Source organism: Syzygium oleosum, unplaced genomic scaffold (genome assembly GCF_021117445.2).
Source record: "Syzygium oleosum isolate NSW1041296 unplaced genomic scaffold, Sole_v2.1 Sole_v2.22, whole genome shotgun sequence".
Lineage (NCBI taxonomy): Eukaryota > Viridiplantae > Streptophyta > Magnoliopsida > Myrtales > Myrtaceae > Syzygium > Syzygium oleosum.
In genome coordinates, this window is record NW_026607506.1 from 4258497 (window position 1) to 4281969 (window position 23473).

General features: G+C 39.5%; 1 protein-coding gene across 1 annotated transcript; it reads right to left on the bottom strand.

Moving 5' to 3' along the window:
• Window positions 1-9349: 9349 nt before the first annotated feature.
• On the bottom strand, window positions 9350-20570 carry LOC115670107 (wall-associated receptor kinase 2-like). The gene is made up of 3 exons (XM_030591309.2): window positions 19606-20570; window positions 16872-17021; window positions 9350-10740 (listed from the first exon to the last, which is right to left on the bottom strand). The coding sequence occupies exons 1-3, from the start codon at window positions 20480-20482 to the stop codon at window positions 9587-9589; spliced, it is 2181 nt and encodes a 726-aa protein (XP_030447169.1). The 5' UTR covers window positions 20483-20570; the 3' UTR covers window positions 9350-9586.
• Between the last annotated feature and the right edge of the window lie 2903 nt (window positions 20571-23473).

Genomic DNA, 23473 nt, shown 5'->3' on the forward strand with positions numbered 1-23473 from the left:
CCAAGTGTCTCCATATGGTGGCATACTCTTTGAAGGACTCACTCTTCTTCTTCTCAGCGCGTTCCAGATCGTCACGAGTAAAGGTGACGTCGAGGTTGAATTGATAATGCTTGAGGAATGCATCAGCGGCATCATCCCAAGACTTAAAAGTATCCACATCCTTCGACATATACCATGTCAGGGCTGGCCCCGTCAAACTCGCTTGAAAGGTCCGAATCATGAGGGGTTCGTTGTCAACGTCTTGGGTCATCCGCACATGATACATGTGCAAATGATGTCTCGGGGCATGAGGTACCGTCATACTTCTCGAATTTCGGCATCTTGAATTTTTCTGGTACTTTGACCCGTTTGTATATGACAGGTCAAGTGGGACAGCATTCTGCGGGTCTTGTAGCTGTTTCAGCATCTCCTCGACCTTTGCAAGGCGTTTGTCCTGTTCTGTCATCGGTACAGCTTCAAGTTCAGGCTTCCTGACAGCAAGGGGAAGCAGATCGTCCTCTAGCGGGGGCATGTTGCTATCGCTGGCGGACGTCTTGTCTTTTCCAGTAGACGGTGGTGGTAACACCACTTCAATTGCTGCAGGCGTAGGTGTGAGTTTGCCCTGAATGGATTCCACCTGCTTTGTGAGATTTTGGATCGCATTGAAGACCATCTTTATCTCGTCCTCCATGTTGTTGAGACGGACGTTTTCTTCGGCCATTTTTTGTAGCTACCTGCGAAAACGCATATATGAATGAGTATAATGCCCAATAAAGAATCATTCTATGACTTAGTCATATTATTATTGCATATTTTCTTTATTTGCAAAGAAAAAATAAGCAAAAAGGGTTTTTATTAATATTAACATTACAGGCGGCGTCCCCGGGGTTCGAACCCCGGTCGCCTCGGACCGTGACGCTACATCCCCGGATACCACTGGGCCGAAGGCCGCGGTGGTGTCATTAAGGGGCAAAAAATTTCATTTAAAGCATAAAAAAATGGCCCGAGTTATATTAACATTTGTACAACCTAAAAACATTTTTACAGGAGAAAACCAAAACCCCTAAACATAAATACTAGGAAAATATAAAAGACAAGGGATTTTAACAAAAGGGCGCCATTCCCGGATACTCATTTTATAAACGATGGGGAAATCACGGTCTCTCGGAGGCGCTTATTTTTACGGACAAGCTCCGCAATAAGCGTATCCCTGGTATATAGACTGCAATCAACGGGTGGCCTAACAGTAACAAATCAATTGAATAAGTAGACCGTATATATAAAAAATGAGAAGGGATAGAATATATATACCTTTCCTTGAACCATGGCAATCGCAACAACATGCACATGAGGAGTGAGGTTCGATTTCTATCTAGACTGGCTCAGCAAAATGAAATTAAAAGGGTGCCTGACCGTCGCAGTCTCGCGTTGGTGTCAAGTCCTTTTAACCTCAGCCAAATCGAAAGGAATATCTTATAGTCACGCGAATAGCGGCTAAAGATACTTCTTTACGATTTTTTAGAAATAAATTTCGGGGAAAAGAAAGGCAACCTCTACATCGCGGGCTCGCGTTCGAGGTCGTATCTTTCTTAACACCATCCTAACATGCCCTATCGCGGCCCAGGTCCGGCAGCGTGGTTGTGTGTGCAACGGTGTAGTGCTAAATCATTAAAGCATGCACAACAAATTATAAATAATCAATTCGAACCTGCAAGACAAATAACACCTTAATGTCAGGATCATACCTGGAGTCCTTGCTGCCAAACAAAAATTATTTTGAACAGGATAAAATTTTTTGGCTTAAGTCCACTTTGAAAAATGCAAGTCCCCAGTGGAGTCGCCAGTCTGTCGCGACCGAACTCCCGAGCCCTTTTTTATCGAACAACATGCAAAAAAGGGGGGTTCGCCTGGTACGTGCTAAGTCTAGGTTCGAGACTTAACTCGGGCTCTCCTAAGCCCATACCATATCGCGACTTAGGGTTTAAGTTTTTTTAACATGCAAGTGGTTTATATCAAGGAGTCGCCACTAATCGATTTGGGGTGGGCCGATTAGAAACCCAAATAGGGTGATGGGAGAATCACCCTATTCCTGCGAACTAGAGATTAACTGAATTCGGGGACTTGGTTACACTAGTTGGATAACTAATGCCCTTTCGGTACCTTTTTACCCTGTTCATTTCTGAAAACATTTGTCAGGCAATTTGGATTGATTTTAGGACCTTTCTCCTAACATGTGAGGTGATCAAGCGAGTGCATAATCAGAAACGATTAGCAGTCAGGAACACAACAAATCATGCAGCCTAAGGTTCTAACCTTAACTAAGTCAGATGACATTCAAAAAACACAACACTCATGCAATTGTATTAAAAACATGCATAATAATACATCGATAATAAAAACTAACATGCAAAATACTACCACGCAACCTCAGGCTTTGTCTAATTTAAACAAGACGAAAACTTACAAAATAATATTACATTAGATTAAAACAACAACAATACATCACATAAAAAAAAAATTTAATTTTAATTTTTTTTAAAACGAAATTTTTTAATAAACAAAATAAAAAAAGGAAGGAAAAAGAAAAAAAAAAGAAAGAAAAAAAAATTTAAATTACTTTTTTTTTTAAATTTTTTAAATTTTTAATTAATTTTTTTTAAAAAATAAATAAATAAATAAATAAAAAAAGCGGAACCGGACCGGGTCGGAATCTACCCGGGTCAACCGACCCGACCCGAGGCATTGACTCGGGTCGGATCGGCTGAACCGGGTCGGCTGGGCTGACCCGGGTCAACGGATCCGACCCGGTCGTTGACCCGGTCGGATCGGCTGAACCGGGTCGGTGGGCCGGACCGACCCGAGTCAACGAGATCCGACTGGGGCGTTGGCCAGGGTCGGGTCAAGCGAGCCGGGTCGAGCGAACCGACGGTCGCGGACGCCGGAGAAACCAGAAATCGGCCGCTCTCCGGCCTACCCAAGCCAACACCGCCCCCAAATAGGCTTCTGGGAACTTCACCGAGCCTCACCGGCTGCCTGGGATCGCCGTCCGACCGTCGCTCGCCGACCGGCGAGGTAATTAAAAAACGGCCTCTTTGAGGCATTTCATCAAACAGACGGTGAGCAGCGCAAAAAAAGGGGAATCCCGACCTGTTTCGAGGCCTCGTTGTCCTCGGGACACCCGTTCTTACCTTTGACGACGATGGACGGACGGCGGTATGGGCTGGGACTCGCGCGAAACGGCCGGCGCGGGTCCCGGCCAAACCGGGAGCAAAAACAGGGGAAAACAAAGCGGTTCGGGACCCGGGGATGCTCACCGGTCGACGGCGCGGCTGGGCGGCTTACGGCGGGTCTGAAAGCGACGGCGACGCTGCTGGTTCTGTCCTGTTCCGGTGTTCGCTCTCTCTATCTCTCTATTCTCAGCTCTCTCTGTCTTCTCTCTTGCTCTGTTTTTCTCTCCCTCCGGCCGACCGGGGCGGCTTTGGCTCTCTGTGTCGCCGTCGTCGGCTCGGCGGCGGGGATGGATGGCTGAAGCTGAGGCGCGGTGGCCGCCGGAAGCCCTCTTTCTCTCTCAGCTCACACTCTCACGCTCTCTCTGTGTTTCCCTCTAAAATGGCCGACCCCCCCCTCTCTCTCTTTCTGTCTTTCATAGCCGACGACGACGAGTCTGGGCCCGGCCGCGTCGGCGTGACGATGGCCTGCACCGGCCTACGCCACCCCACGACTTTCGTGGCTATGGCAGGCCGGTGCAGAGCAGGGGGGCTGCTCAATGTGCCGAGACGGAGAGGAGAAGGAGAGAGAGAGAGAGAAAAAGAGAGACCGGGAAACAGGGGGAGAAGGGACTGGCCTTAATGGCCAGTCCCTGTGGCGTGCTGCCCCGGTCCTGCTTCTGGCCGGATGGGGAGGGCGGCGCTTCGCCGGCTCGTCGCCTGCTGCGTCGGCGAGGAAAACATGGGGAAGGAGAGCGACCGCTTGGCGAGGGGAAGAAGAAAGGAAGGGGTGGGCCGGGCCGGCCCGATCCGCGCGGGGAGGAGGAGAAAAAAGAAAAAGAGGGCTGGGCCAGCCTTGGCCCGGCTCGATCCGATATTTTTTTTTTAAATAATTTTTTTTTAATTTTTTGAAAATTAATTAAGAAAATATGCTCTAATAGACCCTATTAATGAAAATATGCCTAATGTCTATATGCAATGCATTTAAATAGAAATTTTTTTGTTTTAGGAATTAAAGAAAATTAATTCCTAAATTTTGTGCAATTAATTTTGGGCAAATTAAAAATAGGTGTCAACAGCAATTCTTATGGAAAGGCCCATATTTGGGTACGGGTGGTACGAAGGTACCTTGGAATATTGTATGCCTTCCCAAAGCAGAAGGGGGTTTGGGAATTAGAAGAATAGCCGACTGCAACACAGCATTCATGCTCAAACATATATGGCTACTCTTTACTGATAGAGAGTCTCTCTGGTGTAAATGGATCCATTCTACCTTTTTGAAGAATAAAAATTTCTGGGTATCCACCAAGCCGACTGTCTGTTCGTGGACATGGAAGAAAATTCTAGACCTTTGCCTCGACTTTCAGCAAACTTTCAAATGGAAAATTGGAGATGGTGCCTCCATTTCCTTCTGGTATGATTTTTGGCATTCCAATGGGCCCCTATATAAGTTGTTCTCTGATAGGGACATATATAGATCCGGAATCCCAAGGGACGCCTCAGTCAAAGATTTTTTCTCTTCTGTTTGGCATCAGTCATTTGTGCTGGATACATTCCATTCCTGGCCGGATGATGCTCCATTGCTGGCGGAGGGTGATGACCGGTTTACTTGGCAAGGGGATCCCTCGGGTACGTTCTCCACTTCCTCAGCTTGGGATTTTATTCGTATTAGAGGCCCCCCAGTCGCCTGGCATTCCTTTGTTTGGGATCATCATACAGCGCCTAGACACGCCTTTTTGCTTTGGATTATCTCCCTCAAGAGGCTTCCCACTCAGGAACTTCTCTTAAGCTACCGCAGAATTTCCGTAGGGGCCTGTGCGTTCTGTCGTTGTGGCCCGGACTCTATTGATCATCTTTTTTTTCGGCTGCGGTATCTCTCGATCCCTTGCTCTTTTTTGGGCGTCTAATTGTAACCTTTATTGGCGCAATGGCTCCTGCCAAGAAAATTTTCGTTGGGTTGCTCGGGTCACTACTGGACAATCCTTTCATCAGCGTATTACTCGGTTTTCCTTTGCGACCCTTTGCCATCTTATTTGGACAGAAAGGAACCACGTTCTTTTTAGGAACCGGCCAGTTTTTTTGACTGCTATGCGTACTCACCTTCTAAAGGCTGTTGGGGACAAAGGGCTCTCCCTCAAAACGGTGGAAGACAATCCTCGGAACAGAACACTGCAGGTCAATTGGGGTATTGCGGCGTCCATCTTTATGTGACCCTTGTATAGCTGTTTTTCCTTTCTTTTTGCGGGATGGCTGTCCTTGCCGCTTAGTGCACTCTTGGTGCTTCTCCCTTAGTCGCAACACCTTTGCACCTGTCGGGACATCTTTTGTCTTCTCAGGTTCGAGGTTTTTGTGTTCGGCTACTCCCTTGTAATTTGTGTGTTGAAAAGTCAATATAATACTTACCTTACCAAAAAAAAAAACATTGTTTTGTCGAAGTTCATTTAGATATTTTGAACTAATGTCTATACTTGAAGTTTGAGCTATCGTTCCAAATTTGGAAACAATGATTTGTGGAAGGTAAAAGGAGAAATATATTAGTTCATATGCACTAGAGATCATTTGTTTCTTAGGTATATTTGTTTCGCGGAAAATGAATGATTTGGAAAATATTTTCTTAAAAAGTTCACTTATATCATTCAAAAAAATGAATAAACCAAAAATATATTTATCTTCCACAAAAATGTTTGGACATAAATTGTTGTTGATAACGAAAATATTTTTCATCGATTAATTATTTCAAGCGATACAATCGATCATTTTTACAAAAATATTTTTCAAATTATTTATTTTTCATGAAATAAACGGATCCTTAAAGTTAATAAGTCAAACCATGGAAGGTAATAGGAGAAATATAACTTGATTTCGTTATTTTTAAAGCATCTATTATCACACATCATTAAATAAATAGTTATAACCAATTGTGCATGCATGCACAGCTCATATAGGACTCATGCATATTCGTCACTTCATCGCCATACACATGCCACGTCATTATCATGTATACACGTATTCATATTTTCAAAAAAAAAAAAAACACACACACACACACACGGCAGAAAGGATTAGGAGTGTAAAGTGATAAATGTATTCATGTTGGTACATCCTTTTTACGTAATTGTAAGGATCTCAATGTTCATCTCTACATGAGTAAAATCTAAAATTAATTTTTATGAACTTTGGAAAGGATTAGGTTTCTTATAAATTTCCCTTTTCGACAATGCTAATTTCTACATAAGTAAAATCTAAAATTAAAAAGGAACACGGCCCGTTTAATATATATGAGATGTCTACAATAAACAAAAACAAAACATGTGATATTCTTAATTACGATAAGAGCTTGGCTAGCATAACGGCACCGTTACAGACAAGTAGTAACAGCGCCAGCAGGTTTACAAATTCTCTTTTACATAGGATGGGCAACCGGAGCATTAGTTTCCAACTGTTGAGATACGACGGCAAATATTAAGCGCTAGTCAAATCCTTTGAACATCAAACGCTAGTTTACGAACATGTTCGATTTAATATCTCATAATTTTTAGGTCAATATAGCAAAAAAGTATTTAAATGGAGACAACGAATATTAATATTTGAGAATTGACAAATGAGAAAAGTAAACATTAGGTATGCAAAGGATATAAATTGTGGACTTTCGATCCTTTCAACGTTTTCTGATCATGTACCCATCGATTTAGCTCTTTTATCTACATATTGAAAATCCAGTCAGTCTCTCTTTACGGAAAAAATAATTTACTAGTCTCTCAGTAACTTTACTCATATGCCAGTGGATGGTACTTGAATATCATTTTTTAGTTGTTATTTATCAAAATATCTATTTTTTTTTCTTGGAACGTATACGGTTAAGTTCATAGATTTTGTAATATTTACCCTAGAAAGCTATATTTAGCACTAGAACATTGTGAGTAAAGAGTGAAAGTATGATTCTTTAAAGATGTGGTAGAAGATTGACGTAACCAAAGCAAAAGAAAAATCACCTTAAAATGTAAAACAAGAATTAGATCAAATAAAAATTATTTCATATTTGCGAGTAATTTTGGTTCTGTTTTTTTCCCTTTTCATTTTGGCCAAATTTTGTTATTTAAGAAGAACTCCACTTGGTGGGATTTATTGGGCCAATTTTTGTTATTTAAGAGGGGCGGTGCAATGAGCCACTCAACTTGATCCCACGTAAAAAAAAATAAATCTGGAACCATCACTTTAAGGGCGCGAATGATAACCATTCCGTTTCTCTATTTTTCTGTTTCCGGAAACATGTTTGGAACATAAATCCTTTTGGTAACGCAATTTCATTTTTCTATTTTGAGAACAAATTTTGAGCTGAGAAATAGGTTTGGAACAGAAATGAGAAGTGAAAATTTTGTACTTTTATATTTCTGGAACAAAAATAGAAGTAAAAACTCTTCTAATGGCTTGCCCTCGCCGCCCGTCGCCACTTGCCCCTAGCCCCCCGCTGGCCGCCGGTCACAACCCTTCGCCGGCTGCCCCACCTGTCGAGCGCCGCCCTCCACTGCTCTCATAAATTTTAAGGCCTATCAAATGAATTTCTAATTCGAGAATAGAAATTTCGTGTCGTTATCAAACGTATTTCTCTGCTCATAAACTTATTCAAGAAATAAAAATAAAAAAATTATCATAAATTGTTCTCAAGAACATAGTGGTTATTATTTGCGTCCTAATCTACATTCTTTTTTATGATGATTACCGGGTCTCCAGCACGTGTTTTCTCCTCAGATTATTCTTTGGCATGGAAGTGTAACTATTGCGATCAGAACTTTTACACAACGCCCAATCAAGCCGGTGATTGTTTTTTCTTTGATTGGGTCCTTTAAGTACATGTTTTTTAATTCGTATTGGTCCATCTATTTAAAAAATGTACGAAAGTGCTGCCAATGTGACACTTAGTTGCAGTTAATTGCTGTTCTAGGACCACGTGTGGTATTAGATGTGGCTATCAAAAACCTTAAACACTATGAAAAAATAAATATTTTTGAATCCTAGGAATGAGCAAATGCGAGGAGTTTGCCACATGTGGAAGGCGTTTCCATCATCCATCAAGGGCATTATTCTGACTTCAGTTTCAATATAATACGAGGCATTGTGGGGACTTGGTTTGTAAGAAAGCCACAGAAATAAAGCAAAGATGCATTACTTGAAGGTAAATTGCAAGAAATACTTTCGTTTTCAATCTTTAGACGAGAGATGTTTTTTTTTTGGAATACTCTGAAAATAATGCTAGGCTCAAATTACACTTGCAAATCAATTTAAAGTATAGTTTGAGACTACTCTTTACAATATCGTTTGAGATATTATATACGATTGCAGTGAACGACTAAAATATTTATTTAGTCTAAGCCATTAATTTGTAAAGTTTAGGTAGAAAGTATGATAAAGTACTACTTATTTCTATTGCCTTTAATATAGGTTAAATATTCCTTCCCAGCTAGTGTTTTTCATCGCAGTCTATTAGTACCAAACTTACTAATCGCAGTCTATTAGTACCAAACTTACAAAACAATTTAAGTTCTTTCATCCTAAAAATAAAAAGAGTTTGTTCTACAATAAAGTTATTATCAAGTAAATTCCCTGATACTTCTTTCTTGATCTTGTGATCATCTCATATAGGTTTGGATAAGAACTTTTTGTTCTTGATGAATTCAATAATAAAGTGTTTCCCCATCCCTTTATCATATTTATAAGTAATAATATCAAGGTTGGAAGATGTGGTATTTTCTGAGTTTTGAATCGGTTTGCCTTTCCCACTTTCACTCCGATTTAACATCTAAACTGATTAAATGAATTAGAAATAAAGAGAAAGTAAAACAAATCGAGATTTTATTTTTATTTTTCCATCATATCAAATTAAGATCAAATTACAAAAAAGGAAGAAAGAGTGAACGTAGATATCTGGCCTATCATAATCCTTTGGCCAACAATTCTTTTATCTTTTCACGGAAATGAAAATTATATTAAGATTAATTCCAATATAATTAGGGAAAAGTAAAAACTGAAAGTTAATGGAAATTTTTACTCGCCATAAAAGTGAATTGGGATTATAATAAGAAAAAATGAACGATAAAAAGGAGTGAGTAGATTATTTCTCTGACCTGTTATTATATGCAAGGAAAAAAAGACAACGAAGAAAAAAAAAAGGGAAAGAGAAATTATGATAATGTCAAAATGGCCACATATCAGCCATCTATAAGTCTACCTCAGTGCACAGCTATACATATGTAATATTAGATTGTGACACTTAAACTTGCACAAACGGTCGCACAACTATAAGTTCAGAACAAATGGCAAACATTACATATATTCAGGATACACAATCAACCCTAGAAGTCCTCATGGACAATTAATAGACATGTCCCTATAGTAACAAAAGATCAGACGCTGGAACTTGCTGTATAGAAAAGAGAGCCCGACGTCCCATGCTGGCTCATCTTGGAATTAGTTGAAGTCGCATGGGAGTAGAGGTTTTCTTCATCCACCTCGCCTTCGGTCTCTTCATTGTTTTCTTCAACTGTTGAGCTGTCGAGCTCGCGGTTAATCCTGACGAGTTGCTCAGCCACTTCCCTCATTGCCGGCCTCCTCGCACCACTTTGGTCCAAGCACTTCACTGCAATATCGGCAACCATTCCTACTCTCTCCATTTCATCTTCACTAGTGGCCTTGAAGCTTATGACATCGGAGAGTGTCTTATCCTTCACGGAAGAGATGAAATAATGAATAATATTGATTGACTCTCCAGACTTAGTAATAAAACTTGTAGGCTTCTTTCCCGTGAGCAACTCCACGAGGACAGCTCCAAAGCTGTATACATCACTCTTAATTGTTAACATACCGGTGGTTAAATATTCTGGATCGATGTAGCCCAATGTGCCTTGTATTTCAGTGGCTACAATATGACTATGCTCTGGTGATATAAGCACTGAAGTTCCAAAATCAGACACTTTTACTGAGTAATTTTGATCCAAAAGTATGTTCACCGACTTGATGTCGCCGTGAATGATTGGAGGATCTGCACAGGAATGCATATACTCGAGTGCAAGAGCTGCTTCGGCGGCTATTTTGAGCCGGTTTTTCCATGATCTCAAGATGGTTGACGCATTTTGATGGATGTGTTGGAAGAGGGTACCATTCGAAATGTATTCATAAACCAGCAATGGTATTCTAGTCTCCAAACATATGCCATGGAGCTTCACCACATTTTTGTGGTTTATTTGCATCACAATTTCAAGTTCATGCTGGAAATCCCCATTTATTAGAGATTTGTGCATATCTTTAGGCTTCTTGACCGCAACCACGATATCCCCTGCGACTCTCCCTCTATAGACGGAACCAAAACCGCCCTCACCGAGCTTATTGCTCTCATCATAGTTGTTGGTTGCTTTTGCCAGCTCTGACTCTGTAAAGATTTCAACTCTGTGGTGTTTCAAGAGATCTCCTCCATTTCGTCTGAAGTTTTTCTCTTTGCTTCTCCTCCTCCACATGTGAAAGGCTAAAACACCAACAATTGTGAAGAAGCACAGAATAATCGCTGCCAAAGAATATATGTAAATAGATTAATGATTCAAGTATGCAATCCTTATATGGTCCACATAGTTTCTAAAAGAAATTAATTTCAAACGCACAATCCATTTAATCCTCTTTTACATAATCCGCATCTATTACCATTAATTTGGATGACTGGTCAACCTTTCAAAATATAACTACCAACTTAACAATGATAGAAATTGTTTCTTTAACAAAATGATTATACATATTATGTATCATGTAACAATCCTTAAGAAAGTCCATATTTAAAATTTGACGCTTGTCATTATTAACCGAATAAGTAATCAATTGAACTCAATTTAAGTACATATTACCATCCGACCAAAAAAAAAAAAAAGAGAGTACATATTACCGGCGTATTTTATTACTCCTCCCAATGTCTTTCCTTAATTATAATGAAGAAGGTTTGTTATAAAACAAAAAAGAACGACGAAGCATTCACCTCCCGTTGTTTTAGCTCCTTCCATTTACAAATGGTATGAAAAATCAGTGAAATCTTTTAACCGCTTATGCACGAACATCACCCCAGTTTGTAGATAGTTAGTTTTGCATGTGGATAACTATGTATAATATATGACCTGCCAATCAAAAGCATGCTTGAAGGAGATTTTATCTAACTAGAGATGAAAGAATATATATAGCAATTTATATCCACTAATTAATTATTCCACTAAAACTAGTTTCAACCCCCTTGCAATGAAAACTCGCATCGTCTTAGAATTAATTCATCTATTAGAAAGAACTGATCCACTCACTCGATGGCCATTTGACATTCTTAATTTTATTATTTTTTATAAGAAAGAATAGCCTAATGTAGTGAATTATATATAAGGAGAGTGGCCTCAAGGGTTGGTTTTATGAGAGCCAAACAAGCTCCAACCTTCAATGTGGGACACTGGGAAGATGAAATACATGGAAAACAATTGTACACATTGCTTACCAAACTTGCATCTTCTTTAAACGCAAGACTTACAAGGAGAAGTGATTGCTCGTAGGGTTTATTGTTATTATGATTTCATATTTTTTTATAGTAAATATTATAAGTAAAATAAAAGAAATAAAACGTATATTTTTTCTTGAAAGTGTACACGGGGTTGCTATGGGTTGCAATAATGTTAGCCCCAGCTTGCCTTGACTATTGTCCCGCCTAATGCCTTGTGGGGCATTTTTTAGCGGGGGAACTTTGCCCCATTCAACGTGGTGTCCACGAAGAATGGGTGCCTCGTGCCCATCCTAAAGAACCCCGCTCCCCCAAGCTTTTAGGTATGGATCCTTCCTTTTTTGCTACTTATTATCCAAATTTTGACATTTAACTATATATGTGTTTAACTTCAAGAACTTTAAATACGTAAGATAGATGAGAACATGTTTTTTAATACCCCGGAAAATCTAGTACATCCGCCGCCACAATTCAATTAAATCATGGATTATTTCACCATATTCTGCCAGCGGGAAAAGTATAAAAAAAGTCCTAAACCTGTTGCATTTGTACCAATTCAGTCCAAACCTTTCAATTGGATCAATATAGTCCTAAACCATTTCAGGTTTTGCCAATAGAGTCCATCCGGCCAATTTAGGCCGAAAATTACTGGCGTGGACGCCGGCCATCCTACGTGGTATGGTTGGCGCCGATGCGGATAATTTTTTAAATTTTAAATATTTTTTTAAATTAATTTTTTCTTTGCCTTTTCCTTCTTTTTTTTTTTTCTCTACCGTAGTCGATGAGGGTTGCCGGAGCTCGCCAGGCCTCACCATGGCCGCCTTCGCCCATGGGCAAGGCCAGCCTCGCTAGGGCCTCACTAGCCATGGGCAAAGGCAACCGTGGCCTCACCAGCCGCGAGTGAGGCCGCCTTCGCTCGCGGTTGGCTAGGCCATGGCGAGGCTAGCAAGGGCTTCGCAGCCTTCATCCAGTGGCTAGCGAGCTCCAGCGACCCTCACCAGCCATTGTGGAGAAAAGAAAAGAAGGAAAAGAGAAGAAATAAAAGAAGAAGAAGATAAATTTAATAAAAAAATTCAAAAAATATTTAAAAATTTAGGACGCCCGACGTCCAAGTCAGCAATTTCCGGCCTAAATTGGTCGAAGGGACTCAATTGGCAAAACGTGAAAATGTTTAGAATTAGATTGGTTCAATTAAAAAATTTAAAACTGAATTTGTACTAATATAATAAATTTAAGATTTTTTTGGTACTTTTTCCCTCTACCAGCCTAATCGCAAATTGCACGAGCAATGTCGTGGGATCTGTCTTGTGTCCAATAACTACACTTCTGTTTACTCTTAAAACTTCTGTTTGTCCGGTTTTACTATTTTTACTATTTTTTTTTCTTTATTTTGTCCATTTCTCTCTTTTGATAGATAATCAATTGAAGATTTTTGTAAACCATTCACGGGAGGATACCTAAAGGTAACCATTTTTACCCAAATCCAAACTCAACCAAGACGTGCAAGTCTGAGTAATAATTACTGTAAAATGATTTGGCAAAAAAAAAAAAAACCCAATCCAATCCATAGGTGTGATCTTTGAAGGTGAGTTGAGTTTCATGAATTTTGGTAAAAACTGTTGAAATAGTTTGTTATCATGAAAAAAAGGTAATCGTTGGACATGAAAATGGGTGATTGTTGATGTGAAGAGACGTGATCGTTAATCATGAAAAGTAGTGATGGTGGGAATAAAGTACCTATTCCAAAGAAATATACTGATTGGTTGTCTGTAAATAGGACCAATCATACATCGTTCATCACAACTGTTGATAACAACAACAACTCTCTCTTCTTCACAACATTCTCTCTTCTTCTCTTTTCACACACAAGCTTCACAACACATTCAAAGTGAAATTCCATGAAAGAAATTGAGTAATTGCCGAACTCATTTCTCTATAGTTTTGATGTATATCCTGGAAGTATATTTGTTCTAAACCCAGTAGAAACAATAGTGGGGGCAAATAATACCTTAAGGACAATGATCGTCATCATGCATCAAAGTATCAAAATTATAAACTACTGCTCTATCTTCAGTAGCAATCGAATTTCCCCAACGATCATAAGGTATTAATATCATGAAGATGGAGACAGTGGCTGCATCAAGTGCTTGAAATTTTGACAGATAAGTATCAAAGAGACTTTCGTTTCTGTTTATATGCTCGAGATATTTTTGGAGACCAAATACAATACTAACAAATAAGGTATTGATAGATTTACTGCTCTGAAATATTTTGAATTCACCATGATTAATGAAAAATCTGCCTCTAAGCAAGTGGAGGAACTTCAAAGATATGTTGTCAAACTTAAAGACCTTATGATTGAAGTTTTGAACCTCTTCAAGTTACTGCAATTATTTCAAAATTGCTTTCAACTTAGAATGATTATTGAAAGAAACTTCTTCACACGATTGAGAACTTGATTGTGGATAATTTGATAAAACACATTCAAATCGAGGAAGGTTCTCGTGATCGTGAGGGTAATTATGTGAAAAAAGTTGTAAATAATGTGCATTTTGTTGAGTATGACAATATGAGCAGAGACAAAGAAAGCATCAAAACAATGATATGGAAAATTTGATTCGGTGGTATTATCATATGGATTTAAGCAATGCTGATAAGTGCATTTATTCAAAGTTTACCAAAGATTATGGAGTTATAATATGCTTATATGTAGATGATACGTTGATTGTTGGCACAAATATGTATGGAATAGATGAAACAAAAAAATATTTATCTTCTTAGTTTAAAATGAAAGATTTGGGAGAAGTGGATACAATTTTAGGTATCAAAGTGATCAAATATAGTGGGGGTTATGCTTTAAGTCAAGGCCACTATGTGGAGAAAATTATTCATAAAATATCAAGAGTTAAACGTACCATATGATGTTTCAATTAAATTGATGGAAATATGAGCAACCTTCAGCACAATTAGAATATGCCAGTGCAATTAGAAGTCTGATGTATGCTATCCATTGCACTATATTGGATATAGCCTTTATTGTGTGTAAATCGTCTAGATTTACCGATAATCCTAGTATTATATATTGGAAGGCCATAAGTAGAACTCTTGATTATTTAAAGAAAACAATACATTCTGGTCTATCTTATGAACGACAACTAGCAGCACTAGAAGGATATTCATATGCTAGTAGAATAACTAGCACAATTGATAACAAATCAACATATGGATGGGTTTTCAAGCTTGCAAATATTGCAGTTTTGTGGGCATCAAAGAAACAAACCTGTATAGCTCATTCAATGATGGAAATTAAATTTATATCACTATCGGCAGTTGGTAAAGAGGGTGAATGGCTATGGAATTTGCTATTGGATAAAGAGTTGTGGTCACAACCAATGGTAGCCATATCTTTACATTGCGATAGTGAGGCGACAATGTCTAAGGCACATAATATGATATACAATGGGAAATCTAGACATTGGCTTGCGACATGAGCATGTTCGACAATTAACTACTGATGAAATTATTTCAACAACTTATGTTCAGACAAATAATAACTTGGTGGATCCAGTCACTAAAGGACTCTTGAGAGGTTGAGTTAGCAGTACACTGCCAAAGGAATGGATCTTAGACCAATCGATAATAGTCAAGCATAGTGGAAACCTAACTTTACAATTTCCAACGAAATTGTCAAAGTTCAGTGGGTAAAAACAAGTTATTGTATCTTGACAATGATCGAGTACTGGGGCACAAGGTTAGTACTCATGGAAAGTTAGGAAGATAAGCGTAAAAAAAATATTCTTAATTAAGTTCAAGGTTATAAGTTAGGAACTTAACCTATATGAATATATGAAGTGGTGTCGCTTCTAACAAAAGTCGGATGAATTTTTGGAAATGTTTATCAATGAAGGAGGAAGCACAAGGCCATAAAAGTGCTAAGGCATAGGAAATTCTAACCAAATGTGTGTAAATTCATATATGTGATAATTCGATTAACAAGTACAATTATGGTTCAAAGTTTTATCTACAACTGATTTCGTAAATATAATTATTTACACTAATTGAAGGCTTAAATCATAACTGATACCTTCTTGGATGTTTGAATTTATGTACATTAGTACTGATAACAAACTAAGTGGGGGTTTCTTAAAATGTTTGTTATTACAAAAAGAGGTGATTGTTGGACATGAAAATAGGTGATTGTTGGATATGAAAAGAAGTGATTGTTAACGTGAAAAGAAGTGATGATTGATCGTGAAAGTGGTGATGGTGGGAATAAGGTGCCTATTCCCAAGAGATGTGTTGATTGGTTATATGTAAATAGGACCAATCATATATTGTTTATCACAAATGTTCATAATAACAACGCTCTCTTCTTCACAACATTCTCTCTTCCTCTCTTTTCACAAACAAGTTTGACAACACATTTAATGTGAAATTTCGAGAGAGAAATTGAGTAATAGCTGAACCCATTTCTCTGTGACTTTGGTGCATATCGTGGAGGTATATATATTCTAAACCCAGTAGCAATAATAATGGGGGCAAATAATAGCTTAAGGACAGTGATCATCATCACGCATCAAAGTATCAAAGAATTATAAACTACTGCTATATCTTCATCAGCAATCAAATATCCCCGACAAAAACTGAGCTTCATCAATCTCTGAGGTGATCCTTCTGCGCAAGTTCAAGCAATGCGTTTGGCCTTCGTGTCCAGCTAATGCTTATGGGCCATTATTATTTCAGCAACTCACGAGATTTTAGAAGAAAGAAATTCTCGAAATTATACCATCATTAGGGGGGTTTTCCCCTTAAAATAAGAAGCTCTAGTTGTTCGTTTTGGCCCAAGATTTGTAGGTTTGGTTGGAGCAGACATTTTGACTTAGATATGCTGTGTATCCTCCCTCGAATGTTGTTTCAAAGTGTTAGCCTCAGAAAAAAAGGGGAAAAAGGGAGGTCCAAGAAAAACAAATGAAAGATGTAATCGTTGTTAGCCTGGGCTTGAATTGGGATATGTGGCAGCTTGTGGCTCATTGCTTGTGTTACCGGGGATTACACCTACTACGAACGGTATAATAATCCATAAAACATATACGTCAAACCTACTGAATAATCAAGAATGAATCGATAGAATATGAACCATCCAGTGTATGATGAGCGGATATATATAGAATTACCTGGAACAAGTCCGACCCAAGGAGAAATATGGCAAATGTCTTTAGCATTGCCCTGCATTCCAAATGGGCAATGGCATGTGTAGCTCCCGGGAGTATTTTTGCACTTTCCATGACATTGGTATTTTTCTGGGTCCTTGCACTCATCGATGTCTACATTTTGCAGAAGAGAAATTGAACAGTTATCTCGGTTAATGGTAAAAACAAATTGAACAAGTCTGTGCATGAATTATTAGACAGATAATGCTATCCCATTTAGGTTCAGTTATAAGACTGTGACATGTGTCCCTTCTCTCTTAAGACATCTCTTCTTTCTCTACTCTGTCTACCTCCACATCGAATCCGAGCTCATCAATGGCGTTGTTCTTTGCCATCGATGGAGAGTGACGCTGCCTCGAACTCTATATACGAGACCCGTTGAAGGCACACTAGCTAGGAAAGGATCCTGCTAACAAAACTCGCGGAAATCGAGCTTTTGCAATAATGCATGAACCCTACGTTGCAAGAGCCAAGTGAGGGGTTATATATGGTCATTGGGGATGACGACTGAGCCTAGGAAGGAGGAGACTGATCTTTACATGCGTACATAAAATTATAAATATGAGCTATTATTCTATGAGTGAGGTGGATGTGCTAATATGCATATGTATCATTAAATACGATGGACTCGTTAGATTTAACCCTTTAGATGCATTATAGTACGCCTACCACGTTCATTATATGTGTATATAGGAGAGGAGGCACAAGGTTTGAGAGAGAAGGCAAAATTGTAGATGTAACATGGGAATAGAGTCGCTAGAAATGTTGACGGTGATGTTGGTAGGGTGGTGGCAGTAACCTTGACTTATTCTATTAGGCAAAAAGTTGGAACTTCAAGAAAAGATTTTGCTAATCCCAGATTTACTCAACCGAGTCTATCATAATCACTGATCATGCTAGTTCCACGTGGACTTCACAGGATCATTTCCGGAGATGGATTTGGATCTAGGCCTCCCATTAGAATTATATCTTGTGGTAGTACACAGCAAATAAATGAGGAAAAACATACTTTGTCTTCCCCCTATCAGCTTCCCCTCAACCCAACACATCCTCCACTACCACTGCGGCCCAGCCATGCTGCAAATGTTGCAGTCATTGTGACCATCGCATGGCGAACCCTGCCACTGTCGAGATTGATGTTCAGATGAGTTAAGGTCACGACCGCACCACCATGTACCATTGCCTCATCTCTCTTGATGAAAGGTGTTTGCAATTTGTTGGAAAAATTATCCAAAAAGTCATAAACCTATTGCATTTTTGCCAATTCAATTTTGAACCTTTTAATTGTGCCATTTGAGTCGTTTAACTTTTTACTTTTTACTAATTGAATCCATCTGGTCAATTTTGATCGGAAATCGCTGACGTGAACACTGATCATCATACATGACATTGCCGGCATTAACGAGAACAATTTTTAATAATATCTTTAGATTTTTTAAAGATTTTTTCTCTTTCTTTTTTTTATGCCCTTCTTCCTCTGGTCATCTGGCAATCGGCCAAAGGCAAGGGCTGGTGAGGTCGACCTAGCTGGCCATTGGTGAGGGTGAGCCTTGCCTGAACCTAGGTGGCAAAGGTTGATCTTTGCCCAACCAAGGCGAGGCCAACCTCGCCGTCAGTGGGCGAGGGAGATCCCAGCGACGGCGAGGTCGGCTTCACTAGTGGCTAGCAGGGGCGAGCTTTGCTAGAGGCCGGCGAGGTCGACCTTGCTGACCCTTGCCTTTGACCAATTGTCGGACCGGCCAAAAGAGGAAGGGCAGAAAAAAAAATTAAAAATTTAAAAAATACTAAAATATTATTAAAAATTATCCACTTTAGCGCCGACGAAACAACATAAGACAGTTGGTATCCACGTTAGCGATTTCCAGCCAAAATTAGCTGGATGGACTCACTTGGCAAAAAGTGAAAAGGTTTAAGATTCAATTGGCACAATTAAAAGATTTATAACTGAATTGATAAAAGTACAACATGTTTAGAACTTTTGGGGCAATTTTCCCCAATTTCGTCTTCTTCATTCATCCAAACAAATTTCATCTCCTTCATTGCGGAGATGGTACCAGGGACATGTTACTGCCGAGATGAGGTACAATTCAGACTCATGAAGACGGGGAGAGAGGGAGAGAGACGTCGTTGCTTGTAGTGGTGGTGGCACTTGTTGTCATCTCTGAAGTAGAGGTGCTGTTGTTGGTGGACGAAAGGGAGTGTGTATTGGTATAGCAACGATGCATGAACCCTGTGTTGCAAGAGCGAGGCGAGGTTTTATTGTTGCCATATTAGATAATGGACATTGGGTACGACGATTGAGCCTCGGAAGGAGGACATTGAACTTGACATGCATACATACATTTATTAATATGAGCCACTGTTTTATGATTGAGGTGGATGTACTAATATGCATATGCATTACTAAATACGACGGGGAGAGAGAGAGAGAGAGAGAGAGAGAGGCGGCTGTGGTGGTCTGACGCCGCGTGAAGGCCGATGGCGGGCTCACCTAAGGTGGTGGGTGGATGACGGTGGCAGCGGCAATGGCGTGAGGTGCAAGCCGGAGAGTGGAGGAAGAGGTTGAGGAGAGAGACAAATCAAACGGGGCTAATCAAATGGGTAAAAGCTAGATGGAAGTAGGTAGATACTGTACTTCTCCATCACCACAATTCATTTGAGTGCGATAATGCATGGGGAGTCGTATAAGTTAAATTACCTTTACACCCTTTGTGGGGAGTGTAGGGATTCCCATAGTACCCATGCTGGCAAACGCAACGATAACCCGGTCCATTCTCCAAGTCCTCACAATCCGTATTCTTACCACAGGGATAGCTCAACTTGTTCATAATGGCCTTTCCGCAATTGACGTTCGGTTCGACCATCCAGTCCAGAACAAGGCCCGGGCTCTTGCCCACATCCTCGAGCATCGGGTGCGTCGTCCGGTCTGAGACATTGAACAACCTGTTGTCCACCACGAAGGCCAGTGCACAGCTGTTGATTGGCGAGGCCGACACGTTCTTGTTGACGGAGGAGATGCTAATGTTGAGCGACTTGAGCCCCCCTGGGATGGATGCTTGACAGCAACCTCGAACACCGGAGCAAGTGGTCTCCTTGGACAAGCCAACGGTGTCGCTGCAGGAGGAGCTGCACTCGCTCCTGAACGTCCCTTCTCTGTCGCCCACGGACGCGCTGATGGCGCAGCCGAGGACGATGAGCTTTATCTGGGAGTCCGACAATCTGTACAGAGGATTTGAAGATAGATCGATGACCAGAGGACCGCTATTGTTTGCTGGCTTGCCTTTCTGATCGTAGCACTCGTATACTTCGGGGCGGCTGATGACCATGGTCGAGTCCCCGGTCGAGATTTTGCGTATCGTAAGATTCCCCCACTGTAGTTGAATACCGCTCCCTTCGGTGTTGGTGCAATTGAGCAAAAAATCTGAGGACCTCGCACAATCGGTTTCAAGCCCGAACGGAAAAGGTACGGGCACGGCCCCACACTGGTATTCGCAGCTTCTGGGCACCTGGGGAGCGCCCCCTTGTCGCAACCACCAGGCCACGGCCACCATCAGAAGCCAATGCACTACCTTCATTTCGAAAAAACTCTCTCAAACTCAACTCTCACGTATTTTTTTCCGTTTTGGGACCTTTGTTCTTCTGTCCTTGTTTATAGGGTGGGAGCCGTTCTCACCCGCCCATTATATTCACATCGACGAATTGGTCAAATTAAGTACAATAATGGAGGGACGCAAGAAGGGCAAATTGTGTCAATAGAACAAATTGGAAGGACCCGATTGCATATATCAAGAAATGGAAGACAGAATTAGAAAAAAAGAAAAGGAAGATATACAAAGATTTTACACACAAAGGTTAAAGCGCCCTTGGTCCTTGCCGAAGGGAAAAGGATGGTCACAGTATACGAAAATGAATACATACATGATCGTGACGTTTAAGGCTGCTTAGCAAACCTTGCTCTATCTTGTATCTAAGAAGATACAAGCCTACATAGTAATGAGAAACTTTAGATGTATTAAGAACTCCTAAGAAAACTTTTTTTACTAAGTGATATGATAACTTTTAATTGAACGTTCAAACAAGAGGTCTATTTTTTAGATGTCTGGCTTGTTAGAAGCCAATAAGATATTGCCACATCATCTACTATAAAATTTTAGGGCGCTACTAGCATAACAGTAGTCTTTATGTTGTAAAATAACGGTCACGTATCAGCCGCACATTTCACTATAGGAGAATGGCCGGGCGGCTTGAAAGGTTAATCAAACTCAAGGCGACACTAAGATGACCCTAGAATTATGAGGGGATTTAAACAATTTATTAGAGTTATGTTTAAGATGGTATTACAATTCTAAACTCGTACAAAAGGAAAATAGCAAAGAAAAATCTTGTACAGTTCGTTTTTGTGGCCATCACCGGTATAAGATCACAAAAAAATCAAAATCTGTACAAGACAAAAATTTAAATAGAGCTTTTGATCATATTCAATGTACAGTTTCTCAGAATGTAAGATTTTAAGTTCAATCGGAAGATTGATACTAGAGAAAATAATGAAGTTAATCTATGACACGGAATCTGAACAAACATTTCATACTTCTAAGTATCAAAATTGCGATTATTTCCTTTATTTTCGATTTTTCCTTGTTTTCAAAAGAAAAAATTTAAAATACAGAACTCAGTGGGATTTTCCATCAAGAAATATCCAATTAAGGGAGATTATCAAATTCCTAGGAAACCGGACAAACAAGTCTCCCGATTTCCTTGAAAAATTACGTGGTGGAGACAGCACCGTTACTATGGCGCTTTCATATTTTGGAGATAATTACCAAATCAATTTTTAACTTATTACACGGATATTAATTCAGTCCCAAACTTTTTTCCAATTAGACCAAACTATTTTCTCAAAATTTCAATATAGTTATTTCAGCCAATTGTCATTGGAAATTGCTGATGTCCAATCATTGTCGTAAGTGATATGTTGACGTGGACAATTTTACCCGAAATGAGGTTCTACGTGAGAAGCTACGTCAGTAATTTCCTGCGATAATTGATCGGAAGGACTACGTTGAAATTTTGTACAAATGTTTAGGACTGTATTGGCAAAAATAAAATAATTTAAGATTGAATTGACATCCTTACAATAAATTTAGAACTGAATTGGTAATTTTCCAAAACTTTTGGGGAATGACCGAAAATAGTCTTGCTGTTACGATCGCAAATGTCAATGACTAATTACATATAAAAGATAAACTCTACATAAAGAGCACTTTAACAAAATTTATAGCTGTCTTCCCTATGCTTCACATATATTCATCTTCATAAACATTTTTTCTGCATGACAAATTGAAGTACAAGAGATCCTTGATTTCCCATCTTTTTTGTCTTTTTTTTAGACCTCACATAATTGGCACAAATCGACATAGAATCTCGAATTAATTTGAACCTAATAAGATATGTCTACTGTATCAAAAGTAAAACATGCTCCTTGGAAAAGTTACTTGTTTGATTTCTTTTATGGATAAAAGAATGGGAACGAGCAGTAGTGCAAGCACCCTCTATATAGATGACCATAAGTCTCCCACATGTAATATTCGGTTTGATTCGTAAATATCATCCACTAACATTGCGAATGCTTAATTCGAGTTGTCAATGTCATCCACTGTAATTCGTGTATAAATCGATTGACCCGTTAACGACACGAACCAGTTTAAACTTGATACGGACACACTTAACTATTGTCATGCAAACAAGCTGTGTAAATAGGTCGTGTTAAAAATTGCTAGTCCTAATCTGTTCAAGGGTGTTCCTTGTGCTAGTTGGAAACAACATTTGTTTTTGTCAAATTTCTTATTAATAATTTTAATTATTAAATTATAGATCAAAACAAAACAATCAAAGTTATTCCATAAAATTGATACTTTTTTCTTTAAAGTCAAGATTTAGAGACAAGCGAATTGAAATACTTTTGAATTAGGGAAAATACCATTAAAAATCTCAAACTATGTCATTTGTGATAAATTTACCCTGAACTTTTTTTTGTGACACGAAAAAGCTCAAACTATGTCATTTGTGATAAATTTACCCTGAACTTTTTTTTTGTGACACGAAAAATCTCAAACTATGCCACTTGTGATACATTTACCCCACAATACTTTGGCCCATGAACATTTTCGTCTTTTTCCTTCTTCTTTTTTTCGTTTCTTCTCTTTTCCCTCCGCCGGCCATGGCAGAGGGAAGCCGGCGAGGGCGGCCCTAGCCGGCACTGGGGTTGGGCGAGGGCGACTCTTGCCCGACGCCGGCAAGGGTCGCCCTCGCCCTCGACTATCACTTTTGCTGTTAGATGCAAATCCATTACGCCCATCTATCGAGACCAAACAAAGCTAACATGTGTTGCACAACAAAAGTTAAAACATAGAAAAGTACCTAACATGTAAAGTAGTCTTTTCATTTTTATGCTAGCTTCGGACCTAGTTGGCCCAACCCGCAACCAAGAAAACGTTAAGCATGCTTTGCATGTATATGAGCCTAGTGGATCTCCAACGTCGATTCACGGGGCACCATGTGAGACCGGC